Source organism: Falco cherrug, chromosome 4, assembly GCF_023634085.1.
Source record: "Falco cherrug isolate bFalChe1 chromosome 4, bFalChe1.pri, whole genome shotgun sequence".
Classification (NCBI taxonomy): Eukaryota; Metazoa; Chordata; class Aves; order Falconiformes; family Falconidae; genus Falco; species Falco cherrug.
The window spans coordinates 15,602,193-15,623,457 of record NC_073700.1 but is presented as its reverse complement, the minus strand read 5'-3'; the positions used below and the strand labels follow the sequence as shown (position 1 = coordinate 15,623,457).

Genomic DNA, 21,265 nt, shown 5'->3' with positions numbered 1-21,265 from the left:
TGCCCCTGGAGAACAGTGAAGGCGATGGTGAAACCTTATTTGTGATGACACTTGGCCCTGTAACACTTGGTAGCTAATTACTCTCCTGGTGACCTCTGACAGGGCTAGCAGCATCAGACCTTCCCCTCCTGCTTTAATCAATACTCACAGCAGCTGTGTTGGATACACTCAGCAATTTTACAGACGACTGAATGGGTTTACTCATCAGTATTTTCTGCTGCAAGAGAACAAGTGCCCTGGTTATATGCACTACCACTCAAAACTTTAATGTCTTCAGGCAAAAATGGGGTAGAGAAACCTATAGGTGGTATCTTAAAATGGTTTAAAAATTAGGCACGGTTTTAAAAACCCAAGGGAAGCCTGATGTATTAATTTTCCTCTCCCTGAGCCAACTATTTATTTAATGCAACATTCATAATAAAGACTAGAAAATCACAGAGGAAAACAAAGATATGCCTTTTCCAATCAAAACATATCTTAGGCAGTTCCTATAAAATGTGTAGTACCTCCAATGCCCTAAACATCATGTAATATTAAAAAGGAACCTAAAACTTTTTCACAGAAGGAAGCTAAATTTAACCAAGTGAAGAGTTGTTCTGTAATCACAAGAACTGCAGCAATCAATGAAGATTGCCTCTTACCAGAGAGGAGCTTTTAGTAGCACCTCTAAGAACTCAAAATTGGGCACACTTGATATTATCATTTCAGGACATGAATTCCCTTTGGGATGAATCTCAAGAAAGGAAGGAATAAAACCAGGGTGGCACACTGGGAGGTTAAAATACAGGTACTTTTAAATGCAAAGCGTAATTCCTCTGGATTGAAATTTTGTTATAAGACAAACAAGACAGAGATGATCCCACCTAAAAGAGGACAGCAGAAACTGGCTTTCTCTCTGGAACGTTCACCTCAGTGTCCCCAGTTACTCTCAAAATGGAAGAGCTCTGCTCTTTCCTTTGCAAAAATATTCTTTCCTTCCTCCAAATGGGACATCAAAACATTCAATTCAGGTATTCCAAGCCATGGCCTGGGACCTAAGCATAACACAAAAATGTGCTAAATATTCAGGCACAGTTTTTAGCTCTGTTTTGATGGCCCTGCCCATCTTCAGGCAGAAATGCCAGTTAGTTAAATATAATGAAATACTCAATGGGAAGCTCCCTGTTTCTCAACAACCATGTCCACGTGCACCTGGACTAAAGCGGCATGGGAGAACTAGGAAGCTTTCCCAACACTGCTGGACATATTTCATGCTTAGCTTATTTGAAGCCAGGATAAAATGTTAAAAGTGTGATTATTTCCTTTCTCTTTTCATTATCGTGTATTTGGAGGGTGGGCTTTTTTTGTTGGCCATTTCAAAATGAAATAGCTGCTTATAAATTTTCATGGTCTCTCTGTTAACTCTGTTTAGAACACAATTAGACATGGCACAAAAAGATACCTTTGGAAGCACAGTACAAAGGAAAAGAAAAGAGCAGCTGGCACCGAGAGCAGAGAAGCAAATTATTTAGTACCTGGCAGATAATGAGAACACTGAAAATACACTACTTAATGCTAGTGCTCTGACAGGGCTACGTACATCACCTCATCACGCTAATACAGACAGACCGGGTGGCAGCCAGCTGGTCCTTCTTCCTCACCCATCTCCCTGAAAGCGAAGATTTGTAAGCTGCCAAATAATAAACCTGGACAGAAGTCTTGAGGATCATTAATCTCGCTATCAATCAACCTATTTGGAAATTCGCTTCTTGCTGTTGCTGATACTAATCTGGTAGTGACTCGAGAGCTCTGGGGAAGCCTGGAGTATGTGTGTCTGAGGAATTGCTTTAATGAGTTTCTTGCATTCAAAGGTTAACAAATGTGACAAGGAAACAGAAAAATCAGAGACAATAAACTACCATCCATTGAACCAAACCACTAAGAAATACCACGTTGCATATTTCGCTGTGGTATACCGAATACATCTCTAACTAGCTCTGTAAAAATACTGTAGTCAGACCCCAGTGACCTATCTCAGATGCCAGGAGACATGCAGGCACGTTAGTGTGAGCTCTGCCCGCTCCAATACTCCTTATCTGCTGGGCTAAGTACCTTGGGCATAGTTCTGCATTAATAGAGCTATACCGCAGAGAAGCAAGTTGTATTCGCTGAAGAGATGTTCTGGTTAAATCGGACAATCAGCGTGATGTGAACATATCCACCCGGCTCCCTTCGCTAAACACAACAGACCCACATCAATTAATACATCAGAATAAAAAGTCCCTGCATCTCAGGAAGATCCTTCCAGTAGCATTTGCATTAAACAGTGCAGTATTTTCTGTCTGTATATTTCTAAAAAATAAATAGCATCAACAATAGCAATAATACCAAACAAATACCAAGAGAATCAATACTATAAGAAAAATTGAATTAATACCAAAAAGCAGTAAGCAGTATGAAGCATACTTAGGCATAACAAAGAAGCAGAGAAAATAAAACCAATGGATGTTTTAAATTACCATTGCCACAGACCAAACAAGCCGTTAAGAAAAATTCTAGAAATATTTTAAGCAAGTAATGGAGGTAGAATCCACCACACCAGAGGCATCACTAGAATGATAATCCTGAAAGTCCTTGAAATGAAGCAAGGAAGAGTTCCCTTTTCAAAATAGTTAAGAAAAGGACATCTTTGAAGTTTCAGCCCTGTAACACATTCAAAGCTCCTGGAGTTTTAGTGTCAAGGAAATACCCATTTATTACAGAAAAAGGACTCGAAGTATGAGGCATATCAGAAAAGTTACCATGAAGTCTATTAGTAGGCCCCCAGTTATACAGAAGTCAAGAACTGAAAAATCAGAAAGTAACAGATTTAGAAGAGACTTTGCCTTTATGAAATCAGTAAAAAATATTCTGAAAATTAGAAACTGCTTTCATCCTTATGACAAACTTTTTTCAGTAGGTATACACTCGGGCAAGTAAACTATTGCTTTCCTGTTGTCTTAATCAGTGTGTAGAAACAGCTAATAATGAAACTAATCACACGAGCAGAACATTTTGATTCAAGATAAAAGTTCATTGCAGATAAGTGAAACAAGAGAAATACAGCCAACCTATGTTAATTATTAGATTCCTTAACACCAAATACAGTTTAATATATTCTCTATTTATAGACCGTTCTCTTTATTTCCACTATTTCCAAAGCTTTAATCTACCTTTTATTAAGCTCTTTATAACCTTTCACTGTTGATAAATGCGGGGCTGGGGAAAAGGAGGAAAAAAGCCCACAAGAGCTGCAGTTTGCATCTTAGCAAAAACATATGAACGCTTTTTAACGTATGAAGAAACACACCTGGATCCATCAGGCACTTGCTCAGAAGCAGACATGTAAATTAAACACAAGCTCTTGGCTCAGAATTTCCTCTTCTTGAAGCTGGTGAAGCGATGTGGCTGCGCAGGCAGACACACTGTCCTCAAGGAACGTAGGAGATGTCTGCTCCTAGGTGAATTGTTCAGTCCTGACACCTCTAGCAATTCAGATTAATTTTCCACCTACTGTATTTATGCATGTCATTTCCATGCTCTGATGCGATCTTTGGTGGTGCTTTCGCTGACATTAGTGCAGCAATTAGACAGTAAGCTTGGGGGTGGAAATGACAGCAGCAATCACCACAGCCAACAAGGCACGTTCAGGTATGCAGGCAAAGGGAGGTTCCCGCGGGGACCGAGGTCCTGCTGCTAGACCCACTCCAACTATTTTCATCTTTGCTTATAACTGGGAACTGCAATAACAGGTTCCTGTTTTATTCCACTATTTTAATCCAAGGAGTTTTGTGAGCTAAAAATGTTTGAAATGTAGACTAAACAGCAGAGTATTTTGCCACTATTTCTGGTAGTTTTGTCCCAGACATTTGGTTTCAGATCTGTGATTTCCTGTCGAGAACACACAAGTGTGAAATACTTGTTGATCCGTTTATTCATTTGCCTCCTGGCTGATCGTAGCCATTTTGACAGGATGGATAAATTGACTTGCTCTTTGTGGTTTTTTTTCCCCACGTGCTTCTCCATCAGCCTGGAAGCACTGCCCCAGCTTCCCAGATGCCATGCTTAGGTCTTTATCACTCCTACACCCTCGCTTTACATCCTGCACCCTCCTCCTTTTAGAGGCTTGCTAAGCCAATTTCACACAATACACAGGTTGTCTGAAATGCCACAAACTCTTGTTATAGCAGCTTCTGAAACTCCATCTGCCAGATGAAAATGGTGCATAATATTTAGAGAAACTATTTTTGAACAATTCAAACCCAATAAACATTTTACATCGCTCTTTAGGACATGAGCTATACCTGTGACAATTGTACTTGGTTACTCCAGGCAGCACTTAACTGTCTGTGACACATCTCAGCAAATCATCTATTTTTCAAAGTCATAAACAAACACTGCAATTTGGAAAGGGAACAACTCTTGATCATTCTCGTTGAGGAAATGGCAAAGGTAACAGCTTCAAGTGATCAGGCAAAACCTTGTAACATCAGCACAAGTTTTCAATGCAAAGTAATTTCATCAGGCTAACAAATGAGTCACTTCTCTCCAACAGACGTGTAGCAGAACACAGTGCACTTAATTGATGTGCCCTTTTATTGCAAAACATACCGTCTCTCTCCACTTTGACTAGAGCAATGGGGTGCAGCATTGCCAGGAAAGAGCTGAAGAATGCAAACTTGGCACCACATAGTATCTAAATGTTGATTCAAGGAAATTACGAGACATTCAAGGGGACAGGTCCCAGTCTCCAAATTGTGCTCCACTCTTTCTTACATTGCCCCCATGTGATTATAGCAAGTTTGCTTAGAATTTGCTGCTCACTCTTCTAATTGGATTTCTGCAAAGGGCAGTTTGCTGTGCCATGAGCTTGTCACTTTATATCCTGCTTTAACGCCAAACCACTCAATTAATATTAAATTCCATTTATTATAAAAGCATTTGTTTCTACCCATGCGATGCTATCAGCAGCCATCTAATTAATATTTGTTTCCACAAAGTGGCTCGCTGATGGTAAGATCTCAGGTACAGCTAGTAACTTTAAAAGGGGAAAATATGTGAAGGCAAGAAGGTCAAAACAGAACATGAGCTGTAACAGAAAACATCCAACTTGTATGAATTTAACTCCAGCTTCTCAGAAAGCTGAGTCAATACAATCAGGTTGGCGGAGAGCAATGACAATGTTACAGCTAATCCAGTCACCAGAAAAAAATGAGGAGTGAGGTTGCCAATGTCTCTCTCTCTGGGGTGGGGAGATGCTCTCTGGCACACCAAGGAAAAAAAATGCTGGAAGAAGGCATGGAAGGGAAGTGCTCATCCACCGCCTTATTCCCCCATGAGCTGAGCTGTCTGCTTTCCAGGTTTCCAAAAAACTCCAAACAACTGGAGGACTGTGGATAACATTAAACCCTGAGCTACAGTTGGTTTAAAGCCCCTTTTCTTCAGCATCCTTTTCTGTGCTCAGCACACTGGGAAATTAGCACAGCCTGTCCCAGTTTGGCAGTGAGGAACTCAATGGACCCCACACTTGCCATCCAAGGAGTGAAGGAGGAAAGTGCTGCAGATGGTTTAAGTGCTTTAAAAAAGCTGGTACAAAGCTCAGGGATTCTTTTGTACACTTCCAGTACAAGAAAGCACTGCTAAGGAAAGAGAGGACAATCCAAGTGCATGCTCAGATCCTACAGACAACACTGTAACCCACCCGAATGTGCGTCGCTAGCAAACACAGACTTTTCATTTCCCCATAGGCCTGGCTGCAGCTTGTATTATCACAAATGCTGGTGAAACGGGAGTATTTCTTCTGTGTTCAGAAGCACCCAGCTGCTTCTCAAGCAGAATGCTCCTGAGAGCGAGATTACACATTCAGACATGGTGAGATGAAGCAGCTGCTGAGAATGTGTATCAAATACTGTGATTTCTTCTCTTCTGCTCTTTTATTCCGTGCACCTCAAATAAAACTATGCTGCAGGGACAACAGGTCTCTTTCTAGTAGTCTCCACCTATTCCTTTAAACTTTACAACAGGGAACTTGTTCTATGTAGCTGTGTGGATAACAAAAACAGTGATGTTGAACTCTAACCTTCTGCTACCACAAAGAGCTAAATTAATTCCCTACAGCACATCAGCACTGCTTTTGAAAAGGTCCAGACTCTGCAAAAAAACAGATGGAAACTGAACTTATGGGCCTTTAAAGATGTCAAGCATTTCCTCACAGTGATGGCATAGGAATCTTTCTCCTTGCCATCAATTTTTTTATTAATCAGAGCACACATGGCAACTCCCTGTGTGGCACCACTCAGGGCTCACCCCATCAACATAAAACCTTGCAAAATTATCACCTCAGGTTTACCACTGGGATAACAATGCTTTTATACCTAGAATTAAAAAGATTAATTGTCACAGCCTGGCAAATCAATACGCAACTGCAGACACCAAACTCCAATACTATTTCGTCGCCCCTTTGCTTCCCACGGACCACGGTTCCACCATTCCCTACGTGGCTCAGCAAGCCAGCGAAAGGACTCCTGTTGCACTGTTGTCACCTTCGTGCTTATGCTTTCAGGGCTACTGTTCTTGCAGCTTTTGAAGCACAAGTGCACTCTGTATGGCAGCAAAGCCAAGTCTGCAGGCTTCTGCTTTGACGGCCAAATACACCCCAGAGTGCTGCAGAGCCCTTGTAGGTCCCCAAATTCTCATCTCCACCACCACATTATGTGGAACAGAAGATTCCTGATGGCCCATTTTCTTGAAGCTGTTTGTGTAAGGACCTGAGTCAAGTTACTCTTCCTCCCCCAAAGAGCTGAACCGGCACTTTTACCATCAAGAGAGTGGCACAGTTGTGAAATGCCCAATTGTTTCTGAAGAGACATCGGGGACCAGGTGCCAGGTCCTTCTTCACAGATGACAATTGTTACTGTAAGCATAAGGAAAAGGGTTCTGCCCTCCTGACTGCAGCCACGCGCTCTACATGAGTTGGCTTTGCAGTGATAAATGTCACGTTTACAATGGGGTTTGCAACATGAAAGTCCGTAATTTGCTTTCCAGGGACCTATGCTTGATTATCAGGAGAGTTAGAGGCATTCACTGAAGTCTAATGAATAGAATTAACACTTCATTTAAACAGGGACTAATATGTATGCAAATGAGAAAAAGTTAAAAATAAAGAGTTCAAGCCATAATTTCAGAAAATGTAGACTGCATCCTTATGAAATATGAATGTTTCAATTCACCTCATATCTTTACATCTATGTTAGCTGCTTTGCATGTGAACAATAGGGTGCATCAAGCCCATTTTGATTTTTATATTTGAACTTGGACTTATAAAATGGATTATATTGAAACATGAATAATATATATGCTAATTAAAGACTCCATTTAATGACATAAATAAAGACGAAGACCAACACAGGCTAATTTCCATTTGCAAATTTCCTAATTACTGTATTTTCCTTTGGAAAGCAGAAACTTTATTTCCCCAGCCTCAGAAAAAAAGAGAATTATTTTCTTTGCTCACATTTTTTAAAAAAACTTTTCAACTTTTTTATTCTTTAGGATTGGTCTCCACATGGATACAATTGCTTTGCCTGGATAGAATCCATATTAAATATCACCCAAATCAAACTATGGTGATTTGTGCATACAAGCAGTGTAACTTCATTGTTATTAGATTTGTTTTCTAATACGGAATTAATGTTGAAAAATATAAGGTGCATACATTCTTTAATATCACAAAGCATGTTCAGAGTAACTGTCAGATGTAGACCAAGTTAAATATCCTTGACATTTGCTAGGCTGTTAGTCGCTCTCTCCCTTCTTCCTGGTCCCCAAAATTAGACAGAACAAGGGCACCAGACAAGTGTATAGTTGTAGGGAGACAAGGTATCAGCAGAAAACATGACCACAACTTCTGTCATTCAAAGCCTACAGAAAAGCTTGCTGAAGAATAAACAGATTGCAGGAAAAGCCATTTTAGGTTAAAAGGCTTGCCTGTACCTATGGCAGTGAGGGAAGTTGTAAAAAATAGTTTGTTCAAATGAATATGAAGCCCACAATGATATCAGGGCCAGGAGAATCTTTTTTTTGCTGTTGTGTAAATGTTGATTATGTGGATAAAGAAGCCTAGATTCAGCCTTAACTCACAAAACCATCATTTGCAGGCTCTGAAAAGCAAACTGCAAAGCAAACCCATTTACTCCCTGATTGAAGCAGCACCCTGAATGCTTCAAAAATAAGGAGCTGTATGAATGGGAAGAGACTAACCATTCTGGTACATTTATGTCCTAGGCTTCTATTAAAAAAAAACACCAAGAAAACACCAAACCCAAAACCAAACCAAAACATGACGAGTATGAGGACTGCATCTTCACAGCTTTCACTTCATGTTTGTAATACCAGTTGCTATTACCAATGAACACTGAAATTCAGGAAACTTGCAAGACTGAAGAGTAAATGATCATCATTTTGAGTTATGATGTCGTTGGTAGTCCTCCATGCCCTCGGTACTGCTAGCACTGTACAGCTGCTGCAACCTTCACGGGTACCACTGCTGCCGGGGCAGCACTGCCCGGCACTGCGGGAGGAGAAGCTCCCCCTGGTCCCTGCTCAGCATCCTCTGCCCTTGCAGTGCCCATCCCTTCGCACTCCTCTCAGCTTTAGTGGAACCGGCTCAGGGACATAAATACCTTGAGAACAGCTGGGAGGCAGCTGGAAAGCTCTTGGACCAGTTTACTTTGATCACTTCTCTAACAGCATAAAATTCTCCTCACTGATGAACCACTCAGACCATAATACTAAGGTTGGCAGACGTAATGTCCTGTGACGGGTGCAGGAGATGCTCTCCCTTGGCCTGCCTTGCAGAGAGCTATCCTCTTACTCCCATTTAAACCCCACATTCATGCCAAATACCCATCAGCAGGGGTAAACGTCATTTCCTATCTCCATCCACTGCTAGTGAGGGGTTTGCTCCAGCTAAGGAGCACCTGGATCACCAGCCTCAGGCCTGTGCCAAAGGGAAGATATCCCTTTATACATGACTTGGAGAAGCCCCCACCTGCAGGGATTCAGCATCATAGCCCTGAGCCCAATCTGTGGCATGACAGAACGTGCCTCGATCCATAACGGCTTAAAACATATTTGACATGGGGGTGAATGAGATAAGCTCATGCCGCTACAAAACATGAGGAATTTTACCAGCACTCACTGGAAACTTCCTGATGGTGGTTAAGAAATGGTTTTAGACAGTGAATCACTGTGCAGAAATATATCCATTTAACTGATAATTTGATCAGAAGGAAAAAAACACAAACCCAAATTTGAGCCTTCAGGGAATAAAACATTTGTTACTATTGAGAAATGCTTTTATTTATTTATTTATGTATTTATTTTTAACATTAACAATATTTTTAAAATTCAAATTTGGCTTATTTCTATTGCTTTATAAGTGTCGCTTTGTAGGCTATTTCAAGACGTCTTTGTTCTAGTTTGGAAAAGATGGGATTTCTAAAACATGAAACAACCCCACTGATCAAGAACCAGGCATGCCACCTACACCTGTTTCAGTGTAAAAGTTAGAACTCAAATGGATTTTAACTTGTAAGTCAGTAAAGTAAAATACATGCTGGTTATAGCAATAGAGGAAATGTTTTCTTTTAACGAACGGCATGTTTATTTTTCTACACTAAATTGAATGAATTCACATAGTTGCAACATTTGTAATAGCAGCACATGTGCATTCCAAGATGTTGTTTTTCCCCAAATAGCACAGGTTTTAAGAAAAGTAAAATTAAGTCCATCCCTGCTTGTTATTGTTTTACTAGCCTGCTGATTCCTAGTATTTATCCAAGCAGTTAAGATTAGTGAATTGATTTAATATTCTTACTCTTCAATTTTACAGTCAGACCACATCCTGCTGTGAAATAGCTCGTGCTAATGTTAGTCCAAATGCTGCTGTGGGACTCAGGACAGCACAGGGCCCTTCAATAGCTGTATTTTATGGTTACAAGGAGAGAGAAAAAATATAATTTATCTGGTTGCTGTGGTTAATTCACAGTTTCACAGCAGAGGTATACTGTTCCCTCCGGGTACATCTACTTGTATTATAGGATATTTCATTCACAGTTTGTCCGAGACATTCCTCTAGCTCTGAACCTACCAATTTATTAGAGAAAATCTACTCCAGAGGTACTTGTATGCACCTTAATACGAACTCTTACATGCTAAGAATATTATAGAAAAGACATAAACTAGCAACAGATCAATAGAAAACATAAACTAGCAACAGATCAAACAACAATGGGTTAATAAATTGTTTCTTGAAGCTGAGAAGGGGAACAGAAAAAGAATGTGCCCGTCTTCTTAGGAAATAGCTTTTTTCCCCCCCAAGTGATTTATTTTTGCAAAAAGCACTTGTGAAATTTGTTTCTCTTTTAAAATACCTATCACAGCTTTAACAGCCAGAGTTCAAAAATTTTGAAGTTGTAAAAAGTTTCCTGTAGAACAGCTTGCAAAAGACTCAACAGATGAGTAGGAAAAGCCAGTGGTACATGGCATCCTCTACTGCTGTGCTTATGAGAAGACCCATGCTACTCATGGCATATTATTTCTCAGCACCTACAAACCAGTTCTTAATGGAGCTTAACTAGAACATTTGAATGTTTAAAAAATATTCGTTCAAACTTAACGCCTTGTACTACTTTTTATCCAGCTACTGCACAGATAAAATCTTGCCCTTTTTTTTTTTTCCCAAGACCTCACCATTACAGCAACACTGGGAAAGGCATTTCCAGGAAAAAAAATATCTGCAATTAATCCATTTAATTAGTTCCACAGAAAGAAAACAGAAAGATCAATTGCAGCCATGCCGCAGATCCCTCCTTACCTGACCTCAGCTGCCCTTGCCTGCTCCCCTTTGCTCTCTCTGCAGAAGAAGGTATTTTTGGAAATGCTGGAGAAATGCTGTTACACCTCTAAACAAAGCAGTGAGGAGTGAGTCAACAAAAGTTTTCCAATGTGCTACCAAGACTTTTACATAAACTTCATCCCCTTTAGGGATGGCCTGTGTGGGCCTATGGGCAAAGCATAGCCTAAATGTCTTATGGGACACATCATAAAGCAAATTAAAAATAAAAAAGTATACTTTTTTTGTTTGGGAGTTTTCAAGGTCACCAACGTGCTATTTTGAATTCCAGTCTTCCACAACCAAAGCACGTATCCTCCTGTTGTTTGATTTGTGATTGCATGCTTGACATTATCTTTTAAAATAAAGGTGATGCAGACCTGGGCTCCCACTGAGTTCAGTGGCCACATCCATAAAAGTGCCTGCAGGAAAGATGTTAACACAACTGACCCACATGGTATGAACATCCCAGGAGCTGACGAACATGCACAGTTTCAGAGTAAGAATTCTCATTTAAAGGTGCTGTTAAAAATAATCACAATTCAGCAGGCACCAGGATTGCTGGCATTGGCACGCATGGCCTCACAGCTGTGAAATCTTGGTTCTTTGAGCAACCGCCATTCCCCATCTCCTTTGCAAGAAAATATTTTCATGTAACAGCCTTTCCAGGGATGTCTAGACACAGTCACCCTGGGTATTTTGCCCTTGGCAGGGGTGGCCTCACGTTGGCATTCACTCCTAACAGGGCAGTATTGACACGTGCAGTGCAGATGGTGCCATAGATAACACACAACAGGAACAACAAACTGCAGCTATACCAATCCCTTCTCCTCTGTTTTTGTTTTTAAACTTCAGATCATTGTACTCTTAACTCTTCCCTACTTCTAGGCTCCCTGCTGCAGGAGAACAGATGGAACAAAACTCCAAACAGATTTTTTTTCCACCAACCTGTGGGTCTCCTGACACGGTTGTCCTCTGCAAGCTGCCTTTGCGGTTTCTTTCCTGCCCACTTGTATCTTCCCTTCACTCTCTCTCCACAGTTAGAGCCCTCCCTCTCCCTCCCTCCCCCCCTTCCCCCGGTTCTTAGATGTGCTCTTTTATCGGCTTCACTTTACTCACTTTAAACATGATGCATTTAAACTGTGTCTTCCAAATGCTTTTTCACGCTCCTAGTCTCTGATTTACAGGACAATTTATCACACTACACCATTCCTCCTCTTTTCTCATACTTGCTTGTGTGCTTTAAAGCTCACACCGCAAAGCTGCGGAGAATGGGCCTCGAAGCTCCCGTGTAGCATCAATGACTCCTGTGGTGCTCCTGACAAATGGCTGCTTAACCTTGTTTTGGAACCTAGAGATGATGGAAATTCTGTAGACCACTGCTTTATTGTCTTTCCTATCGCGAAGCTTATTCTAGTGTCAAACCTAAATTTCTCTCTTGCTGCAATTTAAGCCAAAGACTCCTTATCCTCAGCACAAGGGGTGCAGAAGAGCATGTATTCCTTAAAGACCCCCTTTCAAGTACTAGAGCACTTGCTCCCCCTCTCCGCTAACAACCCTGCCTACCCATCTGATCTAACCAGCTTCCTCATATCGCACAACAACTACCATAGTCCTCTTGTATTTACACCTGGAGATACACCGGCCTGCTATAAATCTGGATTTGCTTTTCATTTGCAGGACAGCTGAAAGGAGAACATTGCTTCATGAAATTCAGATGAAGGCTGGACATGCTTGACACAGGAAAAAGCTGGCTTCAGACACCTGGCAAGAAGTTGCTTATTTCAATGGCATACTCTCGAGAACCCGTTTAAGGTGATACAGGTTCTTCAGTCATGCGGACTCAAATTTACAAGGGCAAGGTCTGATTCAGCTGGTACCAGTTATTCAGGAGTCACTCTGTTAACGTCAATGGGACTGCCCAGGTTTAAACCTGAAGCAAAATCTAGATGGTTTCCTTGAAATGAGACATTCTGGGGTCAAAACATGCTTACCGATTTTTTATGTTGCTCCTGACGCTGTACAATTAGGACTAAAAGCACTGTGTTCTGAGCTTTGTAGATATCCTTACAGTCCTGAAAGTTGCCATCGATCTGCATTTAAGCTTGGCAAATCCCTCTCCAACCTTCCTTGCTCAAGAAAAAATGGTTGGTTTATAAAGCGGCAGCTGACTACGAGCCTCACCAGTGAGGAAATGGAAATCTTGCAGATTTCTGGTTTGCAAGAAAAAGTAAAACTAGTGTTAATTAAAGAAGAGTAAAAGTAACGGGCATATAATGAGAGAACATGCCCCTTTCCACAGTCTAGCTCTTAACAGATCATCCAGCATGCTTAAAAAGCAACTTTCCATCTGCAAATCTGTCTCTCTCTCTTTTTTGTCTAATGAGCATGAGTTAGTCTGTTCAAAAGCCCAAATGGGCATCTCAGGGCCAATTCAGCAGCAGGGGGTCTGTTACTATAACAACTGACAACTCCTGTGATTTCTGAAAGGCCCTAAAGTAGCCATTTGGGAAATGGTTATTGAGCAAGAAGTTGTGAAGGAATGGCTGTGTGGGGCGCAGAGACCCAGCCTCCCTTTGCACAGCTGCTCTCCCCGACCTCAGCCCCATGCACGGAAGAAAGCCCAGCATCCCGCCACCCATGCAAACAGCCGGGCCGGATCCTTTCCAGCGCCTTGCAAGAGGGAAAGATAAAAGCCCACGAGCCAACAACGGGAGGAACAGCAGCGGCATGCTACGATCTGGCCTTAGCAGATCTCCTTGTGGGCTCTCCCACCCTCACCCCGGGCTGTGTGTTGCCGGGTGGAAGAGCACAGATGCTGTCGGAGAAGTTTTCATATTGATTTTCCTCATAATGGAAGAATGACAAGCGCTCAAAGAATGGTATCAACAGCTAGAACAAGCAACCGGCAGCTGCCCTGAGCTTCAGGCTTGAAAGCAAGCTGCCTGTCGTCAGCACAGAGGATGAGCTTAGTCCCCATAAGCTTAGTTCCCTGCATGGGATAAGAGGGAGCTGATCACAGGCCTGCTCCTTTTTAATGAAAACGAGCAGTGCTTTAAGATACAGAACACAAAAGGGCCCAATATTTCAGTACCTTACCTCTGGCACTGGCAAAATTAAATACAAACTGAATCTTCTGCAATAAAAGCTGAAGAGCTTTTTCTGCATTGCCTGGGTTGAGGGCTCTGAATCAGGCTGGGCTGCATCCCCCTTGCCAGGCAGTGACCTGCCCCGTCCCCATCCCTCTGAGGCTGTTTGTCATCATACAAGCCTAGACGTGGCCATTCCCAGAGGAAAATGAAGGCATGCCCTGTTCAGTATGAGCAGGGCACATCTGGTCACTAAAAAGGAGATGGAGGCTGCATGAGGTTTCAGGCATGCCATCCACCTCCACATTTCCCCTCGTCTCCCTGGGGTATTGCCTGTCTCCCAGTTTAGGGAATCTATTGCCCTTGTTGGCTAATTCTCCGCACCGCTTGTGATGACATGAGTTGCACTCTGGGGCACTGCCATCCCCAAGCTTGGATGTGGTCTTCGGTTATCACTGGGGGCAGTCAGTGTGAGCATCCCTATCCCTCCTGCTCATTCCTGCCTCATGCTGGTCCCTCAGTTATGCTGGTACAACTCTGGTCTGGGAGCTAGTCTCGCTTAAATCAAGGCATGAAAGCTCCTTTCTCCCTTTTTTTTTTTTTTTTTTTTTTTGCAAATGTGGATTATTTCTCAGTCCAGCTCCTCACATGGTTGTACAAACATTTGCATTGGTATCACAGAGGGCAGAACAAAGGCAGGAATGAAGAAGGCTGCTTGAACCGCTGCTATTAAAATAAATACTCATGCAACTGCACCAGAGGCATTCTCAAAATCAACACACAGGCTCTCAGAAAGTGTTACCACCTAGCATCCTACACGAGTGAGAAAACAAGCAGAATCACGAATATTTTAGAGTAAGCTAAAAGCGGCTTTTATCATTGAAAGCAAGCAATTTTACAATGCTCTGTAAATTTGCAATGTTTCTTTTTCAATCAGTACAGTAGATGAACAACACATTGTGTACTCATAAAATAAAACCTAGAGATCGGTTCAAATAACAATTTCAGCACTTTTTACTACCTGCTACAGGCAGAAGCTCTTCTTTCCCCACCCCCCCCCTTAAAACTGAAGACTGCCTTAGCTATGGAGCTGTGCAAGTTCCCCAGAATTTAAGACCAAAAGGCAGTTTTCCAAGGCATGGTTATTCGACATGTTCTTGGTCTTACGTTGCAGCTTTCATTTTTATATTACACGCTGATTTACAAATACGGTTGACCAACCTTCTTCAGTGCTATTTTACCAGTGACAGAGCTCAGATGCTGAAATATTGAACACCTGAGCTTGCTCCCAAGTGAGATCTTTGCCACTGAGTTCAACAACAATACTGTCAAACCGTAAGTGACTTGGCCCTGGGTCACACAGAAAATCAATGACTGAGTCAGAAAAAGAACCCACATCTCCTGGTGCTCAATGTCATTTCTTCTGCAGAGAAAGGCACTGCCAGAGAAGTACAAGGCTCTGCCACAGGACCTATCTCAAGGATTCTGTTCAATTCAACAGGATGCTTAATAAAAATCTAAGAAAACTCTCACTGTCTACTAAATTATATAGGGTTTTGCCTAAGGAAAATTAAAGGCATCTTTTTCCCAAGCTGTCTCACACACACACATGACTATAAACAAGCAATGCAAGCTTGCTTGCTCTTTCAAAGGCAGCAGCTGTGTTGTTCCAAAAATCCCTCCTGAATGTAAACATATTAGCACTGTATAAACAGCTTGATTTAATAAGAAATGCAATACAATATTCCCGCTTTGTCTTTGGGATCACAATGTTGATGGCAGCAATAATTCAAGGTGAATTATGGTATCTGTTCCAAAGAAAGAAAAAGAAAACTCTCCAGCTATAGTTGTGAATTAATTTCTTCCTCTTAGCTGAAAATGAGAAATGGCTATAATTTAGTTCCCATTTAAAAGTTGCTGTTGGCTAAACTCTAAAATCTTAATTGCTTCTTAATATTCTCTGCTTATTTTTCCCTTTGAAAGCACATTCTATAGGATTGTAGTGTTTAGATTAAAAATCGGAATGGAAAACAAAGAATGGAAGGTCTCCAGTCACTCCTAAAAATATGTATTGGTTTTTTTTTTCCTAAAATGACAGAACTTAATGTGTATCGAAGTATTTTAGCTGGTTTCTTAACTCTAGTCACCCTCCTGCACCTCTGTGAAAAAGAAAGTGGCACTGACCGTGGGTTTCCCTTAAAGTGTCAATGCCCAGGACTTGTTCAATTTGCAACAGAATATAGAGGAAATGCTAGAAAAACACGTTTCAAGCCATATTATGGCTCAGCATGCTATAGGAACTTACCTTGTTACAAAATAAACTGAAGTCACACTCAATCCCTAAATAGTTTGGAGGTCACTACCAAACACACTCTGCAATTCTCAGAGCTTGTAGAAAAGGCTGTGAGAATAACAGTGGCAAAGACTGCAGACAATCCAAGTCAAATTTTAAACTGACCTTGAAGAACTGCAGAAGGATCTCATGATACTGTGTCTAGGTATAAAATCACAGATGCAAAACAAATGCCCAGAAATGCAAAACCTAATGTGCTCGGGAAACCACACCTCCCAATGCACACGTTTTAACGGCCTCTAGATGAGCTAGTAGTGCTCCAGTGAAAGATCCTAAAACCCCAGTGATTAATTCTTAGAAATATCCAGTGGTTGTCCCTACAGCACACAATTTCAGAAACCAGTATGAAAGGAATGAAAGCAGCAAAAGAAATACTGCTGTGTCACTGCAGAAGCAAACGTTGAATCTACATGTTGAGTAGAATGAGGATCTGGTCTCCTCACACCTTTTCTGTCTGCTAAGACAAATTCTCTACTCGATGCTAAAAGAAACCAGTTGCAAGCACTAGAGGTCCTGGGAGCAACAGTCCCCTTCATAGTGCCCACAACAGCTCAAGGATCAGCCAGACCAGCTTTTCCTCAAGAGCAATCAAAGGTGCATGGAAGCAAACTTAAAACTACTGCTGACACTGTCCCTCCCGGCCAGGAAGCCCAACCACCAGCCAGCGCCAGCAGACGTCGTGGGGTCCTGGTCATCCCATGATGGTGCTCTCCTCATTGTTCCGGGATGAAAGGCAGCACAATTTTTGCAGCTTCATTATGCTGACCTAGTTTATTTTCCACTCTACCAACTTAAAATCACATAGCCCTCTTTGCACAGCAGTGCCATTAAAAGCACTGAATGCAGGAAACTAGTAGAAAGGTAATTCAGAGCTGCTGCTTGCCTGCAAGTTCCCATCCCTTTTCATTACTGAGACAGCCACCATGCTAAAAAGACAGAAGTGACCCTTTCGCTTCAACATCAATCATATTCTTTCACCATTTGTCCAGGATCCACACGGAAAAGGAACTGAGAACAGCAAATTACCTCTGCAAATAAGGGAGTCTTGTTCAGACTCAGCACAGATAATTTCCAAATATATTCAATTACAAGAAGTCTCTAATGAACACAGCATGGAAGCTAAACAGCTAAAGAAAGGAAAAGCTTCAATCAAACAATGACTGCTTCCTATCACTCTCCTTTTCAAGTAAAGGGAACACAAAATGAAGCTTCCTTGCAACAAGACATCATCACAAGACTTATTTCATTGCTCTATCATGGAATGAGTTACGAAAAATCTAAACAGAGATAAACGCTTTGCCAAACCTTCACAAACAACTTCCCTAACTCCTTATTTTGGTCCCTGAATAATAGGGCATTGACGCAATGCAAACAAGCAGAAGGCTTCTCTCTGCTTCATTGTTCTGCTTATGTCACCTCTGGTCTCAAATCATCTAATCCCACAAATGCTCAAAAATGCATAAGTGAAAATATCATTTGTTTTATCTTCAAAATGTATTGCCAAAGGGTAACTATGTCTTTTCTGCATTTTCTAGTTCTTTGGGTTTTGTTCTGTAATGCTTTTTCTCACATCAAAACAAAGAGCTGCTGTGCAAGAAAAGACCCCTTGGTCCAGCACGCCTGTCCCCTTGAGGGTTATCCTTTCATAACGAGGGTTTCTCCGCTGTGCACTTTAATACCATGTTTCCCTTACTGAAATATCTGTCTCAAACTCGTTTTCATGCCATTTGCTTTGATGGTGTTATTTAGCAAATTATTTCATTATTCCATTACATTTTAAGCAAAGTATTTCTTCCTGAAAATCCAGACCACAGTTCCATTCAAACTTGTAAATTAGACTCCACTGTGTTTGAGGATCTTTTTTTTTCCTTATTTTAAAACACTCACAGAGATAAATATTTTATTTTTCCTAAGGAAAGGTAATCACACTGAAAAGGGCACACAAAATGCTGTGTTACCACTTGAGTGACACGGTCTGCATAACGTGAAATGTTACTGTGGACAGTTTGTGTTCTGCTTGCTTGTTGATTTACTCTAAAACACACATTTACCTTTTTTTTATACACTTTTACAAAATCCTCAGAACTATGAAGCTAGACACAGGAGATTATTTTGAAGCCAGTATACATTTGCTCAAGTTTATTGTTCTTCAATTTGTTCTTCATATTTATTAAAAAACTTTGACTGCTACATGACGTACTTTCCATGTTTATATTAATTTTTGACCTCAACCTTTTTTAGTATTAATCTTACACAAAAAAATTGATCCACCGCTGTCAAGCATATTAATGACAGTGTTTGTAATTTTACCAAAGCCACTAATGAATGTTAACTACTCATGCGTATTATGGAGAGCAGATAAGAAACAATTATTGTCCATATGCAAAATAACAAACATTACTGGAAAAGTAATTGTGTTTCAGCTACAGTTTTCATGCATCTTTCTTGATTTATGTGCATGTTTGTTATTATGAAGCACATAAAAATTTTATGAGGATGGTTAGGAATTTTGAAGAAAAATGTATTTAACTTTAATGAACACATCTTAATTTTAGACTTGAGTAATATTATGACTATAGTGGAAGCCAATTTTTATAAAGAATTAGTCTCTAACTATTGGTCACTAAACTAGTACTTTCCAACTTTAATATCTTCTCAGGGACAGTTTTGTTACTTTTTGAGTGAATTAAATGCTATTTTTGCAATTATTTCTCTCAATCCATTAGTGAAATTTCAGGAAACGGAAGTGTTTTCCAAACAATGAGAGGTACCAACATTCTTGTTGATAATAGCTGTTAGTGTTTCATTTCAAAAACTTTCCTCCTTAGACGAGCATTTTGTATCAAGGCAAGAGAAATATCACTGACCCCTCGTTACAGCGCTTCAGGATATACCATATTCCTCGGGATTGCCTGGTGTGAATGTGACCAAGTTTAGTCCTTCAGATGAAGGAAATATATCTTGAAGGACAGGACACTCCAGCGGGATCTTCAGAACCTTGCCAATTTCAGGTTTTGTGCACATATCACACAATGTTATTCATTGTCTTACTGCAATGATGTTAAATTACTTGCAAATGTTAATAGAAATGATTTTCACAAGACTATTGTCACCTGTTTATTAATATTCTTTCAAATGTTCCCAGCCTCAGCAATTTGGCCAATTAATTGTCAGTGAAATGGGTGCAGTGAAAAACAGCTTGGTAGTATTTTTAATTAAGTCTACAAATACGATGATCAACGGACTGCTATTTCTCATCAAAGCTACTTTTCTGTGTCACATCTAATCAGATTTTAAAATAATTCCTAAATAACTTCTATGAGGTTAATCCCTGGTTAATTTTCAGTACCAGACAAACCAAGCATCTTTGGGTTCTGGTTCCGGCACAAGAAGGTGTTTCAGCTTTTAATTTACTATAAGTGAAGTGGGGATGGATTTATTGATGCTAATCCTAGTCTCCACCACCGAACCAATGTCCATTGGTATAAAGGACAGTATCTCTTTGTAAGAGGCAATTTTTACTTTCAAGACCTTGCAGGCTGCACTTGTGAACACTTCACCAATGCTAAAGAACTCTTACTCAGAGCACTGCTATACAACGGGAAACAAGCTTATTCCCCTTTCTTGAAGCACAACCAAAGGAAGAAAAGAACTGCCTAAGATCACACAGGAGGTCTGTGGCAAAGCCATACATTGAGCCAAGGCCAGTCTCATCAGGCTTTTCTCCCACGACCACATTTCCTGAAGGCCAAGACAAAGACACCTTTTTATAACTATATTACAGGACCTAATTGTGAAAATATTTGTTGGCATTACAGCTGGCTCTACCATTGCTAGAGCTCTACCAAGCTCATTTTCATGACACAAAAATCAATATTTAAGACAGCTGAATAGTTAACCAACAGAGCTGTTCTGGCATCCAGACAGTTATCTAACGCATCTATCACCGTAACATCTAGTGAAATAAAAAACACAGGACCACGTTAAAAAACATCACCTGAAATGTGTTTTAAATCATAATCGGTTTCCAATCAAAAGGAAACAGGCTCACCTCCAGTAGACAAGCACAGCAATGAGAAGAATGAGGCACACGAAGGTCAGGGCTGAGACCACAATAAGTGGGATGATCCATTCCATTTTACCAGGAGAAGGTCTCGTGGCCATGCTGGAGCTGTTCTTGTCAGCTGTGTGAAAAAACAGAACAAAACCAATCACTAAATGGAAAGAGAATTACCGTATGGACCAACGTGTAAGCAAAACACATGGCTTGTCCATTTTACATGGTATGAGTAAACAGAGCAAAGATCTTCTGACTGCAGGGTGGGAATCCATTCGTCTTTAGTCTGAGACATGAGAGCACAGAAGTATGGTGTTTATTGCCACAATATGGCTTGGATTTTACTACTGCCTGTAATTACAGTCTCATAGACAATTTTAGGACTCTATCGTGCAAGCACCTATTATCAGATGTGGAGTACCCCACTAAGTCATTTCACCACGGTAACAAAGTAAACACTTTGCTCTGTCATCAGTGTTTGCAGATAAATGCGTTCTGTTTCTCAACACTACAGGACAGTCCTGTTTGCAAAGCTCGGTGTAATACTTTGCTTGAGAAATAAATTTCTTGGTAACTATCTTAAAATAAAAAATCCTCAACATGTTGGGTGTCATGTCACATCATTTGCAGAATTGTCACAATCTGGTGAGTTATTGCATACGAAAGCACTTTTTAGCATATGGATTGTCAAGATGGATGGATGAATGAATGGATAGGATGTGTTGTAACTGACAGAAGAAATCATTACGCCACAGCTTTTGAACAAAATTAGAGTTGGTCAATATCCTGAGATCTGGCTGAGTAACTCCATTTCACTTTTTGCATGACATCTCATTAAAATTACTTTATCATCT

General features: G+C 40.7%; 1 protein-coding gene across 2 annotated transcripts in view; it reads right to left on the bottom strand.

Annotated features, from left to right (window-relative positions):
* Positions 1 to 21,265, bottom strand: part of PTPRG (protein tyrosine phosphatase receptor type G) — a 409,035-nt gene that overhangs the window by 46,765 nt on the left and 341,005 nt on the right. The window contains exons 13-15 of one of the 2 annotated variants that reach the window (XM_055707510.1): positions 20,406 to 20,538; positions 12,424 to 12,426; positions 10,915 to 10,980 (exon numbers count right to left, since the gene is read on the bottom strand). In XM_055707510.1, coding sequence (XP_055563485.1) covers positions 10,915 to 10,980; positions 12,424 to 12,426; positions 20,406 to 20,538 — 202 coding nt within the window. The remainder of the gene's footprint in view (positions 1 to 10,914; positions 10,981 to 12,423; positions 12,427 to 20,405; positions 20,539 to 21,265) is intronic. The other variant, XM_055707509.1, reaches the window with a different exon arrangement.